This window comes from Nerophis ophidion, linkage group LG14 (genome assembly GCF_033978795.1).
Source record: "Nerophis ophidion isolate RoL-2023_Sa linkage group LG14, RoL_Noph_v1.0, whole genome shotgun sequence".
NCBI classification, from domain to species: Eukaryota; Metazoa; Chordata; class Actinopteri; order Syngnathiformes; family Syngnathidae; genus Nerophis; species Nerophis ophidion.
Genome location: NC_084624.1, coordinates 26,402,447 through 26,422,942, shown reverse-complemented (window position 1 = coordinate 26,422,942; position 20,496 = coordinate 26,402,447). Strand labels below are relative to the sequence as shown.

General features: G+C 39.3%; 2 protein-coding genes across 5 annotated transcripts in view; one reads left to right on the top strand and one right to left on the bottom strand.

Moving 5' to 3' along the window:
- Positions 1-5,714: 5,714 nt before the first annotated feature.
- On the bottom strand, positions 5,715-14,674 carry LOC133568374 (NAD-dependent protein deacylase sirtuin-5, mitochondrial-like). 2 transcript variants are annotated; one of them, XM_061920271.1, is made up of 9 exons: positions 14,517-14,674; positions 12,777-12,881; positions 12,483-12,616; positions 10,608-10,833; positions 10,346-10,433; positions 9,539-9,592; positions 9,059-9,182; positions 7,376-7,491; positions 5,715-6,455 (listed from the first exon to the last, which is right to left on the bottom strand). In XM_061920271.1, the coding sequence occupies exons 2-9, from the start codon at positions 12,874-12,876 to the stop codon at positions 6,386-6,388; spliced, it is 912 nt and encodes a 303-aa protein (XP_061776255.1). In that variant the 5' UTR covers positions 12,877-12,881; positions 14,517-14,674; the 3' UTR covers positions 5,715-6,385. The 2 variants fall into 2 exon arrangements, with proteins under 2 accessions (XP_061776255.1, XP_061776254.1); XM_061920270.1 differs by lacking the exon at positions 14,517-14,674 and adding an exon at positions 14,051-14,168.
- Positions 14,675-14,752: 78 nt separating this feature from the next.
- LOC133568372 (phosphatase and actin regulator 1-like) overlaps positions 14,753-20,496 on the top strand; it is a 113,998-nt gene continuing 108,254 nt past the window's right edge. Inside the window, exons 1-2 of one of the 3 annotated variants that reach the window (XM_061920268.1) lie at positions 14,755-14,805; positions 14,957-15,102. In XM_061920268.1, the coding sequence (XP_061776252.1) occupies positions 14,994-15,102 (109 nt within the window). In that variant the 5' untranslated portion in view covers positions 14,755-14,805; positions 14,957-14,993. Of the gene's footprint in view, positions 15,103-20,496 lie in introns of all 3 variants that reach the window. The other 2 variants (XM_061920267.1, XM_061920269.1) reach the window with 2 other exon arrangements.

Sequence of the window (20,496 nt, the reverse complement as noted above, 5' to 3'; positions counted from 1 at the left end):
CTCCGGTAAGATATATATCACAATTTCCCCATCCGAAAACATGCTGGTTGATGTAGAGAAAACATGTTCGCTTGACCGTTCCGTGGTAAATCTTCACAACAAACAAAGAAACAACGGCTGTGTCTTGGTGCTAAAGACAGCTGCAATCCACCACTTTCCACCAACAGCATTGTTCTTTATAGTCTCCATTATTAAATGAACAAATTGCAAAAGATTCAGCAACACAGATGTCCAAAATACTGTGTAATTATGCGGTTAAACTTTTAGCCGCGAGTGTGTAGCTGCTAATATTTCCTGACAGTCCGTGACGTCACGCATACACATCATCATTCCGTGACGTTTTCAACAAGAAACTCGCGGGAAATTTAAAATCGCAATTTAGTCAACTAAAAAGGTCGTATTGGCATGTGTTGCAATGTTAATATTTCATCGTTGATATATAAACTATCAGACTGCGTGGTAGGTAGTAGGGGTTTTCAGTAGGCCTTTAAGAACTAGAAGTGTCAGGCTTGGTCAAAAATAGGACTCAGATGCAGTCGGGAACAATCCGGCAGGCTTTTATTTTGAATACTACGTTTCACCTCCTGAGTCAGGGCAATACAACATGTGCTATAATCTGACAACTAGGCGAAAAAGGTTCCACAAAAAAGGAACAATCGAAAATCACTTAGAAAGGAGGAAACAATAAATATCAATAAAAAAAAAAATTAAAGTGCCAATGATTGTCACACACACACTAGGTGTGGTGAAATTTTTCCTCATCATTTGACCCATCCCCTTGTTCACCCCCTGGGAGGTGAGGGGAGCAGTGGGCAGCAGCAAACTATACTATGTGCAGAATATAACTATGAAATGTATTCATTCATTTTCTACCGCTTGTCCCGTTCGGAGGAAGGCGGGGTACACCCTGGACAAGTCGCCCCACATCCCAGGGCCAACAAGAGTTGTCTTGCAACAAAATATCATCAACAACAAAAGTTGTCTTGTAACAAGGGTTGTGTTCATATCCATCACGATTACATCATTGCAATGTGAACCAAGTTTGATACCCCTGACCGAAGACTTTGTTGGCAACCTTGTGAGACTTCCTTAGACTTTTCCACCTAACCCAACAACAGGTTGTTTTTTTTTAGCACACCTTATTTTTAGTAAACTGCTCAAGTTGTCAAGCATAAAAGATGACTTCTGCACACCTTCTTCACTTGGATCTCAATCAGGCCGAGTAAGGTCCACCTGTCACTTTTATCATCACCCTGTTTTGAAAAATAACAAAGGACGCTCCAAAAGGAGGGAGAAACAATGGGCTAATAAAACTTCTTCACTGTTTCTGATCTAGAAAATAGTTAACAAAATGTCACTCAAAAAAGAAGAACTGTAAGAATAAACTGAAATTCACAACTTTGGCTGCAAAACTATATAACCAAAAATCACTCTGCGTAGGAGGAGAAAAGGAAACTCAAAACACCAACAAGGGAATTCAAGATCGGGATACTCAGAAGCTCGACGAGACAAGCGTTCGTCATGAAGCTACAGATGCCCGAGACAATGAGACATTCTAGCACAGAACAAAGGGAGGCGTGGGCTTATAAGACACATGAGGGTAATGGGGTAACATGTGGAAACAATCAGGGTTCAGGGATGACGTCAGACTGATGACACAAAAGGAAAGGGCAAGTAACCTGAAAGGAGAGGAGAGTTACTTTTCAAACTAAAACTGTCACGATCGGGTCGCATGATGATGCAGGATTTTGTTCTCCCAGGGATGCAAAGGACGATTCGGACAGGACTTGCAGGTAAGGGCTTGATTTAATGGAAAAAATAACAACACTGGTACAAAACAGACAGAAACAAACGAAAGAACGGCGTGCCAAACGCACCGGAAGCTAAGGCTAACACTTAGCAGGGGTTAGGAGACGAGATAAACTTACGTGGCAGTCGCGTGATGCAAAACAGGAACTAAACGGAGTCCAACACTAACAAAAAAACACAAGTGACCCGGAAACCTAAACAGAATATGATCCGCACAGCGGAACATAACATAAAACATGAAATTCACAGGACAGAAAAAAACAAGACATCCTTCACTGCTGTGTGACAAGAAGAGGCGATGGTTTGAATGTTGAAGAGTTTGAAGGAGTCATCGCAGTGAAAAAGATAAGAAATAAGGTTAGAAAAAAAACCTGGAATTCCTGGAAATGTGTTGAACGTGGAAAAATGCTTGTTTGGATTTCCAGAATGAATTGAATGTGTTGAAGGTGTGATGGTTTGAATCGGTTGAAAAATGTGGGAATTGTGGATGTTTGAAAAATGGACAATTAATTTTGAATGACGAAAATGTCCCTAAAATTCTAGAAAATCCAGGATTTTTTTTTTTTTTACAATTGTTGAACATTCCTGGACAAGCTGAATATTTTGAAGTTGGAATGGTTAAAATCGGATGAAAAATGTGAGAGTTGTGGAACTTTGAAAAATTATCCTATGGTTTCCAATGAGAATTTCATGGAAATTTTTGAATTTTTGGAAAAGAGGGATTTTTTGGGAAAATGCTAAAATATTTGATTGTTTTGAATGAGTTGAAATGGTTGGCGTTGGAATTTTTCAAATCGGTCGAGAAACGTTGAAGTACTTCGGGAAAACCAGGAATTTTTCCAGATCAAAAAACAACTTCGTTTTTTTTGTCCTAAATAAGAGGAATGTTTTGACGTGGAACAGTTCCAGAGGGTTGAAAAATGTGGAAGGAGTAGTAGACAGAATATAAGTAAACACCTCCCAAAATGATACAGTGCAGCTGTAACACGCACAGTAATATAGTTAGTCAAAATGTAAATCAAAAAAATAAATAAATAAAAGAGATTATTATCCTATAAAGGCAAACTCTAGCTTTTTCTGCAGTAGTTTCCTTTGTGTGATTCTGGCTGGGAAGGGAAATTGAATTTTAACAGACACAAATGTGATCCAGCAGGCCATAGACTATAGAGCCTCTAATGTGTTGCTCTCATATGAGAGACAAATACTTCTCTGGCCAGTGATCAATAACCGAGAGAGAGCGGCCGCTAGCCTTGCTCCTAATTAGTGACGAGCTAGAGAACAGATTAGCCTGCACCTGCACCTCCGTCTAAGCTCTTCTGAAACAACAACAGCTCCTCGCCAGTCAGCATCAGTGGGAGGCGGTGGGGGAAGGGGGAGGGACGCACACACTATAATATAAATAACACACAAGGACAAAAAAAACAAACACAACAACAAATAAAAACACAGAAATAAATGGTAATTGTTTCCTGGAATTCTTTCCACAGGAGGAACATCGTGCTTTCTAAAAATAATAAGAGGAAGTGGAGGGAGGGGGAAGAGGGATTAACTGTAAGGATTTGTCATCACAGCCAAGTCGTTTAAACAAGTACAGTTCAGCGAAAGGTTAGGATGATGAGACTATGAGGATATTGCTCTGTGCGAAAATGTGTACGTGTTGGGAATTATGAACAGGAAATACCTGGCTGGGCCTTTAGAAAGCGTTAAGCATTACAGCTTTTGCACATTGCGTGTTGGTTTTAAACACAGTACAGGCCAAAAGTTTGCACACAACTTCTCATTCAATGCGTTTTCTTTATTTTCATGACTATTTACATTGTAGATTGTCACTGAAGGCATCAAAACTACGAATGAACACATGAGGAGTTATGTACTTAACAAAAAAAGGTGAAATAACTGAAAAAAAAAATATTCAAAATAGCTCCCCTTTGCTCTGATTACTGCTTTGCACACTCTTGGCATTCTCTCGATGAGCTTCAAGCACACCTGTGAAGTGAAAACCATTTCAGGTGACGACCTCTTGAAGCTCATCGAGAGAATGACAAGAGTGAGCAAAGCAGTAATCAGAGCAAAGAGTGGTTATTTTGAAGAAACTAGAATATAAAACATGTTTTCAGTTACTTCACATTATTTTGTTAAGTACATAACTCCACATGTGTTTATCCCTAGTTTTGATGCCTTCAGTGACAATCTACAATGTAAATGTCATTAAAAAAAAAGAAAACGCATTGAATGAGGTGTGTCCAAACTTTTGGCCTCTACTGTACATTGATTGTTTGTATGCACAAGAGATGTCACAATTATATATATTCTTTATATTCTGGGTGAATAGCTTCCCTCAAGACCTCAATGATGACCAAACATTTAGCGTATTTAAATGTTTTGCAAAGGGTCTGACATGAGGTAAAACTCTTTTTATCCAGAGTTAATACAACGGATGCATGAAAAGAATCCATGGTTGCCTATTTTTATTTTCTCTGTTTATTCGAAAATATATATTGTACAAGATATTTTTTGTTTGAATTATTTTCTCCTGCGATGAGATGGCGACTTGTCCAGGGTGTACCCCGCCTTCCGCCCGATTGTAGCTGAGATAGACGCCAGCACGCCCCGCGACCCCAAAAGGGAATAAGCGGTAGAAAATGGATGGATTATTTTCTCGCTTTAGATGTCAGCTGTTTTATTTGGTAGTAGATTTATGTCAACAATAATAATAATAAAAATACAGAAATAACTAAAATATATATTATAATAAATGAATGATTTGACTAAATATACTATATTTTTTACGTTACGCAGCAAGGTGAAAGAGGGGTCAGTTCATCTGCCTCACAATTAGAAGTTCCTTGGTTCGATCTTATGCTTGTGATCTGTGTGGATTTTGCATGTTCTCCCTGTGACTTTGTGGGTTCCCTCCGGGTACTCCGGCTTCCTCCCACCTCCAAAGACATGCACCTGGGGATAAGTTGATTTGCAACACTAAATTTGCCCTAGTGTGTGAATGTGAGTGTGAATGTTGTCTGTCTATCGGTGTTGGCCCTGCGATGAGGTGGCGACTTGTCCAGGGTGTATGCCGCCTTCCGCCCGATTGTAACTGAGATGGGCTCCAGCGCCCCCTGCAACCCCGAAAGGAATAAGCGGTAGGAGATGGATGGATGGATGTTTTAATCAAATTAAATAAGTAGTACACCATAACATTTCAATCAATGCCAAGACAGCACATTCAGTTTCATTGAAATGCATTAAAGCCTGTGTGTCAAAGTCAAGGCCTGAGGGCCAGATCTGGCCCGTGAAAGAATGGATAATTGATTAGTATTAGAACCGGCCCGCAGGCCACAGTCGCCTGCTGTTGTTTTGCAAGCACCAATACTCCATCAGTGTTGGCGCTAGGAATTTTCAAAGTAGGGTCCCATAAAAATGGGGTCCCACAGTAAATTTTTGGGGTCCCACTTTTTTGTAACCGTTTTGAAAACAAATGATACTTGTATGCATTATCCTGTTATATCTCATATCCTATGTTTTGTTTCGGAAAAAGGTTTTCATAAACATTACGTCCTTTATTCATTGAAAAAAATTATACAAAAGAAAACACATTTGAATACATATGTCAATGTATTCAGTTATAAACATTCATTCACTTTCTTCTTTCCTTCATGGATCTGAACTTTACCGCTGCCAGTATCTTGTTCTATATTTTCATGGTATTATTTTCAGAATGTGTTTGTTCTATTTTTGGCCAAATTAAAACAAGGAAAGCAATCTTTATTTTTTTGTTTTAATGCCATGATTTTAATAGTCCGGCCCGCACGTGCATGGATTTTCCTCTATGCAGCCCTTGAGCTCAAATGAGCTTGACACACCTGTATTAAAAGAATCACGTACGATGCAAATGAATACATAACATAAATGTTTAATACATTTTATTAAATAATCGCCAAGTAATATTTACTTGATCATCATTTTGATTAGAGTAGATGGTCTTAAAGTATGTGTTAAATTTGTAGGCATAACATGTAAAAGACAGAACAATTCCCATTATTGCGATTGAACCCAGAGTAAGAATACATAGGCTGACAAAGACGTTCATGAACATGAGCAGGTATGTATTGTGTGCAATAAATCCATGTAACATGAGCTCTGCTACGTTTAAAGCAAAAGTTTGGTCAAGGTGGTTTGTGAAAGGCACAAGATAACACAAGGAAAAATATTTATCCTTTAGCACCTAAATATGCTTGGTACAGTATACATGATGTAGATTTTTGGGGGTACTGTATGTAATTTTGTACTCATAATTGTGTCGTTACGTACACAGTCTGTATAAAAAAATAAGAAATAGTCATCTACTGCATATGTAACAATTCCTCTTGGCGGTCAGTCTAGCCGATTCTTAACCCTTCCAGCACATATCTAATTTCCAGTTATTGAGCAGCTCGTTCAAGTATGAGGTCACCTGCAAAGATACATTCTACACACCCAAGCATCAGAAGCTTGAAAGGCAAACATATGTAAGAGAATACGACAACAACCCTTTTTTTTGTTTGGACTGTTGCCTGAAGCCACCGGTTGGGGGTTTTCGTTAGACCTCAGACTCGTGCCGCGCCAGGGCTACAGGCAGCGTCGTTCCACATGGCCCCTGGAAGTGGTGCCTATGTAACACAAAGACTAAGCTATGATGAAGACTCAGTACGCATGTTGTCGCACTGATGTGTCACATATCATTTAACCCAGGGGTGCCCATTACGTTGATCGCGAGCTACCAGTCGATAATGGAGGGTGTGTCAGTCTATCCCCAGCCAGGCATTAAAAAAAATAGACCTAAAAATTAACGATCATCAGTCTTCACCAAGACATAACTTTCGTCACTTGATTGACATTCACGGCGCCTGAGGGTCTTGTGAGATGAAGCTGGCTGCTGCCAGATCATAATTAAGAAAACATGAGCGACAGAAATGCGAGAAACACTTTTTATTTCAACAGACTCTCGCACTGTACCTGCCGTCAAAACTGTAAAGATTGACTGCACAGTTCCTGTCTTCACAATAAAGGCGTTTCTTCATCCTGCCTGCGCTATCAAAATAAGAGTTTTAGAAAGCTGGCGTGCACAAGCTAGCAAGCTACGGAGTTTGCTGCCAATGTATTTCTTGTAAAGTGTATAAAAAGAAGTATGGAAGCTGGACAAATAAGATGCCAAAAACCAACCACTTTCATGTGGTATTGGACAAAACGGAGGACTTTTTTTCTCCTCCATTTGAAAATGTGGACGTTATCAGCACTACTGTCTGATTCCAATCAATGCAAGTCATCAGAATCAGGTAATACACCAACTTATATTCTTGTCTTTGTGAAAGAAAGGAATCTATTTGTGTTAAACATGATTGTATTATCAATAAACACCTTTAATATAACAAAAACGTATCTTTCATAAATAAATACATGTAAATGTTATATATATGAATGAGGTAAATACCCTCCTCTTGGTCAATGGAAAAGTAGCGCGCCTGCAAAAAAAATGTGGGCACCCCTGGTTTAACCCTTCGTGAATGGGTGTGGGTGTGTTAGACCTTACGTAAAGTACTCCGACTTTGGTGTTGTTCGCAGGTTGAATTCTGCAACCGGCACGCCTCTGGATGCGACCTGAGGGCCAAACATGGCTGCCGGGTAGACAATTGACGACGTACCCACCTAGGAAACATCAAGGACAACATGCAAGTAATTTAAAAGCAAATACATATCTACTACACAGCACTTTATATCATATAATATATACAGGTTTTTTCCCATATTGTGGCCAAGGACATAGGACTAAACTGCAGAGAGTACCAGGCTTCTACTAAGTGTTAAGTTGTACAAAACCCAAAATCAGTGAAGTTGGCACGTTGTGTAAATGGTAAATAAAAACAGAATACAATGATTTGTAAATCCTTTTCAACCTATATTCAATTGAATAGACTTCATAGACAAGATACTTAACATTCAAACTGGTAAACTTTGTTATTTTTTGAAAATATTAGCTCATTTGGAATTTGATGCCTGCAACAGGTTTCAAAAAAGCTGGCACAAATGGCAAAAAGGACTGAAAAAGTTGAGGAATGCTAATCAAACATTTATTTGGAACCTCCACAAGGCTGGGGCGAGGGTCACCACTTTGTGAACAAATGCGTGAGCAAATTGTCCAACAGTTTAAGAACAACATTTCTCAACAAGCTATTGCAAGGAATTTAGTGATTTCACCATTTCCTATTTTATAATCAGGTCAATGTTGCAATGTTCTGCAGCATTTGTTCCTGAATACTTTAAATGCATAAAACAACACTTTCTTTCTAAATTCTTGGCATTTTTCCAGACACCATGTAGAGTGGCAACTCAACGTACAAGTGCCTCACTTTACTAGATCTCTTTTGGCTAATTGTTATGCTTAACGTTGCAAACCTCCCCGACGTTAATTGGTGTAGTCAATGCCACTGTGAACCCCGTAAGAATTGACCGAAACATTCGGTGTCTGACCCACAAGCATTAGCTTACAGCTAGAGATCATCAAAACTTTGTTTTCCAAACATTGAAACTGAGAAAGTAAGTGTGAAGGACAGTGCTGAGAAAAATAAATAGATGATTATATTGAATTAAAGACATAAATTGTCAAAAACCTGTTTTGATGAATGTGCGCATGTAGCCAACTTCGCTAAGCAGTTGAGTCTGCACCATAATAAAGCCGGATGACTCTATTTTGACATCGCCAGCCAAGATTAAAATAACTTCTAAACGGTGGACATTTATCCATTAAAATATGAAGACGTTGCTGATGGTGTGTTTGATGGATATGCAGCTCGAAGGAGATATCGTAGAAGTCTGCTCTCCAAGGTCAATTATATTCACTATTATTATTACATTAAATCAGAAAACTGCTGTAGTTGTTTTGTAGCACATTCTATTGTAATATTTTTTATACAATATGTTTTATCTTAAAGTTTGTCATTCCTTTTAAAATGCATGTTTCATTTTACAATTGTGCTGTTTTTTTAATTAACTGCAATGGGAGACTTTGCTTTGCAATACAAGGGTTTTGAGTTAAGAGCTCCGTCACAGAACCAATTACGCTCATAAGTTCAGGTACTACTGATTTGTGGTTAAGATAGACGTGGGTATTAGTCAGTGTAAAGGTTTTTAAAACCATATATTTTAGGTGTGTTTTTTGTGTGATCAAATAAATTGGATAAACTATTATTGAATAATAATGTCAATAACAACCTACCACCAAACAAAGATCACAGACTTCCAGCTCTTTTTCCACCTTGGTCAGGATATGAGAGTCCAACGTCTCCCCGAAAAACACGACGTTGGGCCTCAGCAGACCGTTGCACTCACTTTCGGAACACCTTATGAAAGCATGGCAATCATTAGAAAATGTGTGGATATAAACTCCAGACACAATGGTATTATGTTTGTCAATACAGTATTCAGTATCTAACATTTTAGGGTCAACTTACATGAATCATGTCTTCTTCTATATAGTGAAAGAAAATGTAAAGACAACAAACAGCTTCAATGTGAATGATGTTCCTTGTCTTGATCATTTTGCATTCATCCCATAATAGAGCACAAGTGCCTCCTACTGGTCAATATGAGTAAAAGGTAAACAAGTTGCTAGACCAACATTGCATCATGAAATAAAATATAAAAATAGATCGAGGAGTTGTGCTAATGCAAATTTGTAGCAAAATATTAAACCCACCTTGGTAGTTTATCCACAGGAATGTCAGCATCGGCCACATTTGGGTCCGGGGAACTACATGAAGTGAAGAAGGAGGGAACATAACACATGCGTGTAAATTGCAGAACAAAAAACACAAACCAACAGTGGCACCAGAGTTGTCATAAGTCGTCATAATTTAAAGGAAACATATGTTTCTTTCTTTTACATACAGTGCAAGCCAAAAGTTTGGACACATCTTCTCATTTCAATGTGTTTTCTTTATTTTCATAACTATTGTAGATGGTCACTGAAGGCATCAAAACCATGACAAGTGAAGTGAATACCATTTCAGGTGACTACCCCTTGAAGTTAATCAAGAGAATGCAAAGCACTAATCAGAGCAAAGGGTGGCTATTTTGAAGAAACTAGAATATAAAACATGTTTTCAGTTATTTCACCATTTTTGTTAAGTAAATAACAAATGTTCTTTCAAGTTTTGATGCCTTCAGTGACAATTTACAATAAATATAGTCAATAAAAAAAAGGAAACACATTGAATGAGAAAGTGTGTCAAAACTTTTGGCCTGTACTGTATGATATTAGTTGCCAGGTGTTTTAATAACTGTTAGGGACGGAGGATCCATTGTACCCTGAAGACAGCTGGAGTGGGCTGACTTCTGGCCACCAAACATCACCCGTGACCATAATACAGTATAAACAATTAATTGGATAGATTTTGGTCATTCTTGAAATATCAATAACATAATTATTATGGCACACCGACTTACAAATGCATGTACAAGTTCCTGTTTTGTAGTATAGTTAGGTTACATTTGTAATTTCTACCCTTTGTTCTTGAGGGCTGCACAAATGGGGCTGCGCTTGTTGACGTCCACATCTCCACAGGTCAAACAGCGCGTCTCCATCAGACTACCTGTAGTTCAACACACAAAACAACGATTCACAGCAACAGTTATCTTTTCACTCATGTATACACGTTTTGGCTGTCCGCGTCACCGTCTATCAAACGGAACAATTAGAAGGTTTGTTTCATTGTAGCCTCGACCTTGCTTTTAGCTGATGATTGAGGCTGTATCGGGCCACGCACCGTGAATTCTGAGCACATGTTTGGAGCCCGCCTGCTGGTGCAGGTTGTCGATGCACTGGGTGATGACGACGACGGAGCGGCCCTGCTTTTTCAACCGGGCCTCGCACTCAGCTATGGCTACATGAGCGGAGTTGGGCGTTTTATTCAATGCCAGCTCTCTTCTGTGATGGTAGAACTCCCACACTCGTGAAGGGTAGCGGGAGAAGGCCTCTGGAGAAGCCAGGTCCTGCATGGAGATGTATCCATTAGGAGGGTGAGTAAAGAAATTCTCAAGATGGAAAAAGCATAGATCAGAACAGTGATTCTCAAACTGTGGTATGTGGGCTCCATATAGTGGAAGGCCAAAGAGTCACTTGAATAAAATACAGAGTTTTTTTCCCTATATTCAAACACAGTGTTATTGTTTAAATTGTCTGTAGCGTTACAGTGAACAAAAGTATTACCGTGTTTTTCGGACAATAGGCCGCACTGCCAATGAGCAGGTCTATTCAGTTCTATTTTCATACGAAAGGCGCACCGGGTTATAAGGCGCATTGGAGGGGTCATAGTATGATTTTTTTCTAAATTTAAAACACTTCCCTGTCGTCTACATAACATGTGATGGTGGTTCTTTGGTGAAAGTGTTGCATAAATTATGTTTTGAATATCATCTTAAAGTAGCTTTCTGAGCATCTCATCAAGATGCCTCGTTTTGTGGGCGGTCTTATTTACGTGGCTCACCTTCGGCTGTGTCTTCTCCCCGTCATCTTTGTTGTAGCGGTGTAGCGTGCAAGGACGGGAGTGGAAAAAGTGTCAAAAGATGGAGCTAACTGTTTTAATGACATTCAGACTTTACTTCAATCAATAACAAAGCAGCATCTTCTGATCAGTGGCTCAATACTGCAATAAAAACGCTGGAAATGTGTCCTGTAAAAAAACGTCCGACCGAAACCCTTTAATAACTTAAGTTCCGTGGGTGAATTATGTAAACCCACTAGGATTTTTAGCTCTTTGATAGCAAGTCTATTGAAATATATAAGTACAAAATTTACACAACTTTATACTAAAAATGGCAACAGCGGAAGATGAATGCCACATCAGAAAGTAGAGAAAAAGAAGAAGCTTTTGACTACGTTATAGGCACGGACTACAATGGCGGACTCGCTCAAATTTCCACGACTTATGTTGACCCCAAATACACGTCAGCAGGTACCAGAAGGTAAGAAAAGTTGGTTTTGCATAATATTGCAAAACAAAACAGCAATAGGTGCCATTTTGCGGTCCTTATACACGCATTGTAATAATACTTATATGTTTAATGCGCCGACAATTCATCAAACAGTGGCGGCTTCATTGCTTACCAAAGTCATACTAAAAACATTTTGACAGGTTTTTGAGTGCTGTGTGTAATGTTCCATATTCTCAATGAAACATTAAGTGTTTTGGTGTTTACTGGCATCATCTTGCAGTTTTCACGCATCTCTTTTGCGTGACAGCCATCTACTGGTCACACTTATTACATTATGTACCACATAAAATAACTTTGAGGTCGGTAAGCACAACCAGAACTATTCCGTACATTAGGACCACCGGGTTAAAAGGCGCACTGTCGATTTTTGAGAAAATGAAAGGATTTTAAGTGCACCTTATAGTCCAAAAGTACAATTTATAGACTTGTTAAAAAAACCTCAGCCTTGTTTTTAATGTTGGTCATTATGGTGGTACTTGCAGAGCCAGGTTTTTTCTGAGGTGGTACTTGGTGAAAAACTTTGAGAACCACTGGATTAGAATGTTTTGAATCTGTTAGTTGTTGCTGCAGAAATAAATCCAGCATTATGTGAATATATTCAGTATTATGTTATGATTAAGCAAACACAATGTATTTGATGAACTCACTTGCGACTGCCATTTCCTCCATTTCTCATGTTCACCCCGGAAAGTCGGTAGCCCACTCTCAGCACTGACACCTGCCCCTGTGATGATAGCTATGTGCTTGGCTTTGGCAAAGACCTCTCGGAATTCAGACATGTCTGGAAAAGTTAGGGTTAAATAGTTGATGTGATATTTTTGGAGTAAAGCTACGCCTAGGACATATTACAGTTTGTGGCTGGAATTACTACCACTTTTCTGATTACTTTAGTCAGGTAATATTCCTAGTAGTGGCTTTTGTTTGAAAAACTTGAATATTACCTGATTTGGGTCTTGCTGTGTCCACCAAAGGTCCTCCCGTCACATGAGTGGAACACATGCGGCGTCCCAATGACACAACAGCTCGGTATTGTAAGAGCATTGTCACTATAAGAGGTAAACAAAACACAAAATTAACGTTTGGGAGATAATAACTATGAACTTTACTCTGTCATAATTGAGTAAAACATATGCATGAATTCAAAACAGTCTTCCTTTAGATGACATTAAGTTAGTGTTTATCAACCACTGTGCCGCGGCACACTAGTGTGCCGTGGGAGATTATCTAATCTCACCTATTTGGGTAAAAAATATTTTTTGGAAACCAGTAATTATAGTCTGCAAATGATGTGTTGTTGTTGAGAGTCGGTGCTGTCTAGAGCTCTTCCATATCAGTAGGTGGCAGCCGGTAGCTAATTGCTTTGTACATGTCGGAAACAGCAGGAGGCAGTACGCAGGTAAAAAGGTGTCTAATGCTTAAACCAAAAATAAACAAAAGGTGGGTGCCCCTAAGAAAAGGCATTGAAGCTTAGGGAAGGCTATGCAGAACCAAACTAAAACTGAACGGGCTACAAAAGTAAACAAATACAGAATGCTGGACGACAGCAAAGACTTACTGTGGAGCAAAGACGGCGTCCACAATGTACATCCGAACATGACATGACAATCAACAATGTCCCCACAAAGAAGGATAAAAACAACTGAAATATTCTTGATTGCTAAAACAAAGTAGATGCTGGAAATATCGCTTAAAGGAAGACCTGAAACTGCTACAGTGAAATACCAACAAAAAAAGAGAAAAATCCACCAAAATAGGAGAGCAAGACAAGAACTAAAACACTACACACGGGAAAACAGCAAAAAAGTGAAAATAAGTCATGATGTGATGTGACAGGAGGTGACAGTACACCTTCGAGACAAGAGCTATAGTGATGCATGCTTGCTTATGCTTTAAGGTCATATCCAACAATTGCGACAACCACATTTTACTGTTAAGTGAGTTTCAATTTTAAATCATTTCTGCTGGTGGTGTGCCTCCGCATTTTTTCAACGCAAAAAATGTGCCTCGGCTTTTAAAAAGGTTGAAAAACACTGCATTAAGTGATTATAAAAGTTTTAACTCAGCTTTGAGGACCTGTGGGTACTTCCTGCTAGCAAGATGGCAAACTACTGTGCCCAAAACAGGTTTTACAAGATATATACCATTTTAAAAAAGTGTGCAAGAATAACTCTGAAGTCTAAAAGTTAGCTATTCGCTGCCCAACAACCACACTTACTGTTCGAATTATTACTTTGTCTAACTTTCTATTCTTCTACGACAGAAAATACATCATCCAAATGCAGTATATATCTGTCATAGTGTGTTGCTGTACCCTCGCGAGATGTTAATTTACGCGAAAGCGCAACGGCTAAATTTCTCGGGCTGAGGCGTCGAAAGGAATTTTAATGTCGTATTTTTAGGCACCGTGTTCTGACACAACAGGGAATTGAACGCTTAACATTAGCGCTGTTCGATTTATTACTTTGCGTAATTTTCTATAGTTCTACGACAGAAAATACATAATCCAAATACAGTAAATATTTAGTGTGTTGCTGTAATCTCACGATATGTTAATTTACGCGAAAGCGCAGAGGCTGTTTCACAGGCTGAGGCGTCGAAAGGAACTTTAATGTCGTATTTTTAGGAACACGACAGGGAATTGAACACTCAACGTTTGCTTTGGCGGTAAATGTTACACTTACCTCTGTTTTTGAGCTCTCTGGACGCCTTGAAAGTTTGACAAGCGACGCCGCTGTCGAGTTGCCACGGCGGTGCGAGCTCGCTTGTTTACTTTTCTCGCAACTCGCAGCCGTAAACCTTATTTAGATGTCGCAAAACCCCGAATGGGTAACGTGCAGTGTGCGGACGCCATCTGAAGGTCGAGTTCAGAACTGCAGTTCATTCACACCCCTTTTGACGTCACCACCAATGTGCGCAATTGTGCGTTACGTCGGTGGTATTTGTAGTACTGTATTGTCAATCACAATCAGGGTGAGAAGAGATATTTAAAAGCATGCGATATTCGTGTACGAGGATGCTGCACACGGGATTCATCACTCCCTCTCTTCTTCTCCCTTTGAGCATCCTCCTCCTCCTCTTCATCACACATATCTACCTCCCACTGTGGTTGAATGCGCCCCAGTCGGCCGGCAGTCACTAGAGGACCCTGGCCCAGGTTGATGGCGACCACTCCAGACGGCACAGACCGCCGACTGATCCGGAGACTGCGCTCCAAGAGCGACACCCCTTACCTGGTCGAAGCCCGCTTCTCCTTCAACCTGCGGACAGGTAGGATCGAGCATCACCACCACCACCATCACTATGGATGCTTATGTCATGTTGATGTGTTGAACAGTGGCATGATACATGTGGACCCAAACATGGTCCATTTCCAGAAGGAATGTTATGCAACTTTGTAGACTCAGTCATGGTGTGATGTTTTATTGTTTGAATATGTGATTATGTAAGGAGAAGAGGCGTCAGCATGACCTGGAGTACACATACAGTAGCCCATGCATGCTGCCCTGCTGGTTCTCATGGACAAAAGTGGGATGCATTCTTTTTAACCATCGCATCCTGTACAGTTATTTTGTCTCCATCATCTTTTTACAAAGCCAGTTGCATCCTGTTACCATGGTGACTCTGCATTTTCGAGCTCTGCACTATAATGTGTTGTTATTGTACACGCCGCATAAAATGCTGTTTTGGGTTGTTGCAACCCATCTTACAATGCGGGCCAGAGTCACTTGGACAGGGACTTTTTGCAGCGTATGCCACCACAATGAATTGGAAATAACACAATCAAGATGTGACTAAAGCGTAGACCTTAGCTTGAATTCATTGGCTTCACACAAACATGGTCTTAAAGGCCTACTGAAACGCTCTACTACCCACCACGCAGTCTGATAGTTTATACATCAATGATGAAATATTAACATTGCAACACTTGCCAATGCGGCCTTTTTAGTTTACTAAATTGCAATTTTAAATTTCCCGGGAGTTTTTTCTTCAAAACGTCGCGTAATGATGACGTGTACGCATGACGTCACGGGCTGTTAGGAAATATGAGCGCTGCGCACACACACAGCTAAAAGTCGTCTGCTTTAACGTCATAACTACACAGTATTTTGGAGATCTGTGTTGCTGAATCTTTTGCAATTTGTTCAATTACTGTTGGAGAATTCAAAGTAGAAAAATGGAGTTGGGAAGCTTTAGCCTTTAGCCACACAAACACACGGTGATTCCTTGTTTAAAATTCCCGGAGCTGAAACTTTACTATGGATCAGAGCGCGGTCAAGGGAACATGGATCCCGACCGAATGTCAACCAGCAGGTTTCGGTGAGAAAATTGCGGTAAAAAGTTGCTTCTTTCCGGAGATCAGCTGAGCTTGCCCCGTCCATAAAGCTGCCGTCGACTTCGCTGAGACACTGGCGTCAAGACACCCGTGGACAAACCCCTCCGACTATCAGGTACTGTTAAACTCACTAAAACACGAGCAACACAATAGAAAGATAAGGGATTTCCCAGAATTATCCTAGTAAATGTGTCTAAAAACATTTGAATCCGTCCCAATGCAATCGTGTTGTTTTTTTTTTTTTACTTGTCCGTCGCTATCAATATCCTCAAACACAAATCTTTCATCCTCGCTCAAATTAATGGGGAAATTGTCGTTTTCTCCGTCCGAATAGCTGTTTTTATTGGAGGCTCCCATTATAAACAATGTGAATATGTGAGGAGCCATCAACATGTGACGTCATCGTCTGCAACTTCCGGTAAAGGCAGGGCTTTTCTGTTAGCACCAAAAGTTGCGAACTTTATTGTGGATGTTCTCTACTAAATCCTTTCAGCAAAAATACGGCAATATCGCGAAATGATCAAGTATAACACATAGAATGGACCTGCTATCCCTTGTTTAAATAAGAAAATCTAATTTCAGTAGGCCTTTAAGTATGTATAGTTTCTTTCTGTAATAATACAAAACCCAAAACCAGTGAAGTTGGCACATTGTGTAAATGGTAAGTAAAACAGAATACAATGATTTGCAAATCCTTTTCAACCTATATTCAATTGAATACCCTGCAAATACAAGATATTTAACTTTCGAACTGGTAAACTTTGATATTTTTTGCAAATAATAGCTCATTTGGAATTTGATGCCTTCAACATGTTTCAATAAAGCTAGCCCAAGTGACAAAAAAGACTGAGAAAGTTGAGTAATGCTCATCAAACACTTATTTGGAACATTCCACAGGTGAACAGGCTAATTGGGAACTGGTGGGTGCCATGATCGGGTATAAAAGCAGCTTCCATGAAATGGTCAGTCATTCACAAACAAGGACGGGGCAAGTGTCACCACTTTGTGAACAAATGCGTAAGCAAATTGTCAAACAGTTTGAGAACAACATTTCTCAACAAGTTATTGCCAGCAATTTAAGGATTTCACCATCTACGGTCCACAATATCATCAAAAGGTTCAGAGAATCTGGAGAAATCACTGCACGTAAGCGATGATATTACGGACCTTCGATCCCTCAGGCGTTACTGCATCAAAAACCGACATCAGTGTGTCAAGGATATCACCACATGAGCTCAGGAACACTTCAGAAAACCACTGTAAGTAACTAGTTTGTAGCTACATCTGTAAGTGCATGTTAAAACTGTACAATGCAAAGCAAAATCTATTTATCAACAACACCCATGTTGTTGATAAATCCCATTTAGAAAGTTCCCCATCTACGGTCCGTAATATCATCAAAAGCATAAAATTCTGATTTGGGTTGTTGCAACCCATCTTACAATGCGGGCCAGAGGCACTTGGACAGTGACTTTTTGCAATTTATGCCACCACAATGAAGATGTGACTAAAGCGTAGACCTTAGCTTGAATTCATTGGTTTCACATAACCATGGTATTCAGCATTTACAGGAATTACTGTGGTACCTCGGTTTTTGTTAGTAATCTGCTCAAATGGTCCGACCAAGACCGAAGAAAAACCCAATCAAGTTTCCCCATAAGAAATAATGCAGATCCACGCGCACCCAAAAAATGCTAACACAAAACAAAAAAATATAGTAGTATATGAAGAAAAAAATGCAAAATAAATGACAAATGGATAAATGCACATTTAACATCACTTTTATCTTGAAGACTTGTGTTGGTGAAGACGGCGATGAGCAGAGAGGTATTCCATCTTTATACTTTGCTCTGAGTTATTTCTTGAATTACCGTATTTTTCTGACTATAAAGCGCCCTTAAAATCCTTTAATTTTCTCAAAAACTGACGTTGTGCCTTGTAAACCGGTGCGTGTAATGTACAGAATAATTCTGGGTGTGCTTACTGACCTCAAAGCTATTTTATTTTGTACTTGGTGTAATGATAGGTGTGACCAGTAGATGGCAGTCACACATAATAGATACGTGTAGACTGTAAGATGAGGCCAGTAAACAACAACAAAACTTTAAATGTTCCATTAAAAATATAGAACATCACACACGGTGCTCAAATATCTGACAAAATGTTTTAGTACGATTTTGGTAAGCTATGAAGCCACACCGCTTGATGGTTTGTGAGAGCATTACGGCTACTGTAGACAGACGTATCGTGCTTCAACATACAAGTGTTAATACTGTGTTTAAGGACCGCAAAATGGCACACATTAGCAGACCTATTATTTGGTGTTTTTTCTGTCAATATTATGAAAAAACAACTTTTCTTACCTTCTGGTACCTGCTGGTGTGTATTTGGGATCTGTGTAAGTCCTGAACGTTTGTGCGCATCCACCATTGTAGTCCATGGCAACACCATAGTGGATAAGCTTCTTCTTTTTCTCTATCTTCGTGTTATGGGACATTCATCCTCCGCTGTTGCCATTTCTAATATAAAGTAGTGTAAAGTTCTTACCTATATCTGTCAGTAGACCCACTATGACAGTGCTAAAAACTACAAGTGTAGTGAGTTTATATTATTCACCCCAGGAACTTTAGTTATTAGAGAGTTTTGGTCGGACGTTTTTTCACGGGACACATTTCCGGCGTTGTTGTCCCACTAGTGAGCCACGGATGAGGAAATGCTGCTCCCTTGTTGATTGAAGTAAAGTCTGAATGTCATTAAAACAGTTAGCTCCATCTTTTGACACTTCTTCCACTCCCTTCCCACGCTACACCGCTACAATAAAGATGACGGGTAGAGGACCCTGTAGAAGGTGAGCCACGTAAATAAGACCGGCCACAAAACGGCGCATCCTGAAGCGACTGTCAGAAAGCAACTTAAAGATGGTCTGTCAAACATAATCTATACAACATTTTGACCAAAGAACCACCATTACATGTTATGTAGACCACAAGAAAGTATTTTACATTGACAAAAAAAAATCATAATATGACCCCTTTAATGCGCCCTATAATCCGGTGCGCTTTTTGTATGAAAATAGACCTAAATAGACCCGCTCATCGGCAGTGCGCCTTATAATCCGGTGCGCCCTATGGTCCAAAAAATCTGGTAAATAGTGTTTCTCACCTTCTATACTAAAGTGCTATCAATCACAACTTTCTTTGGCCCTGTGGTGGCTTTTTTTTGCAATTGTACACAATAAAAAAAAAATTAAAAAGAGTGACCAACGTGTGGATTCTTTGTTTCTAGGCACTTGTTTCTGCTGAATGATACACAAACAAACAGAGTAGTTTGTAAATAACCAAGACGGTATACGAAAACCGAATCACACAAAAAGCTGGGCATTCAAAAACCGAGGTACCATTGTATAGCTCATTTATGTTCAAAAAATTGGGATTGAGCCAATTCCGAAAATTTCAGCAATTCCCTGCAAATTATGCATGGCCTTGCAACTTTGTCCAATATTCGCAATTTTCCCGCACATTTAGCCAATCATCGTCGTTTTCGCCCATCTGATTTTTTTCATAGCGGTGCTTGAATGTGCACTTCAACTGTCTGATCGAAATGTGTGTTTGTTTTTTGTGCACACTAAGGAATGTGTAACAATATCAACTTTTTACTGTTCAAACAGCACAATCGTCGTCCTCCCTACTTCCTGTTCACAGTGCTAAACCTTCTGGATAACGTAGTATACAAACATACAGCAACATACAGGTATTTTGAAACCCTAGTTTACATATAATTATACATTTATTCAACCATTATTTATCCAATGTAAGGCAATTGTAAGCACATATTTAATTTGCACCGGTGACATAGCAAGAAGGCATCATATACAGAACAGAGATGTTGACGTGTGACGATCTAATTATCTCTCATTTACCAACAAAGATGGCAGTGTTTCTTACCGTCATAATATTTAATAATTGCTATTATTTTTTATATTTAATTCAAATACTACAGTGATTTGACAATAACTTTCGTATACTTTTACTGCCGTGTTTACTCTTAAATCTGTGACCCGCATGATTGACTTTATTGAAGAGTTACGATCTAAGACAGTGGTCCCCAACCACCGGGCCGCGGCCCAATTGGTACCGGGCCCCAGAATAATATTTTATCATTATTGTTATTATTATTTTTTGAAATTTATATTTTAATTTTATTTTTTTATTAAATCAACATAAAAAATACAAGATACACTTACAATTAGTGCACCAACCCAAACACCTCCCTTTTTCATGACAAAAACCTCCCTTTTTCATGACAAAAAACTCCCTTTTTCATGACAA

Coding starts and splice junctions, on each gene's coding strand:
- LOC133568374 (XM_061920270.1), bottom strand. Junction 12,617..12,776: donor CACAGCAAGACCCAAATCAG/GTAATATTCAAG, acceptor TAACTTTTCCAG/ACATGTCTGAATTCCGAGAG. Junction 10,834..12,482: donor GGAGGAAATGGCAGTCGCAA/GTGAGTTCATCA, acceptor ATCTCCATGCAG/GACCTGGCTTCTCCAGAGGC.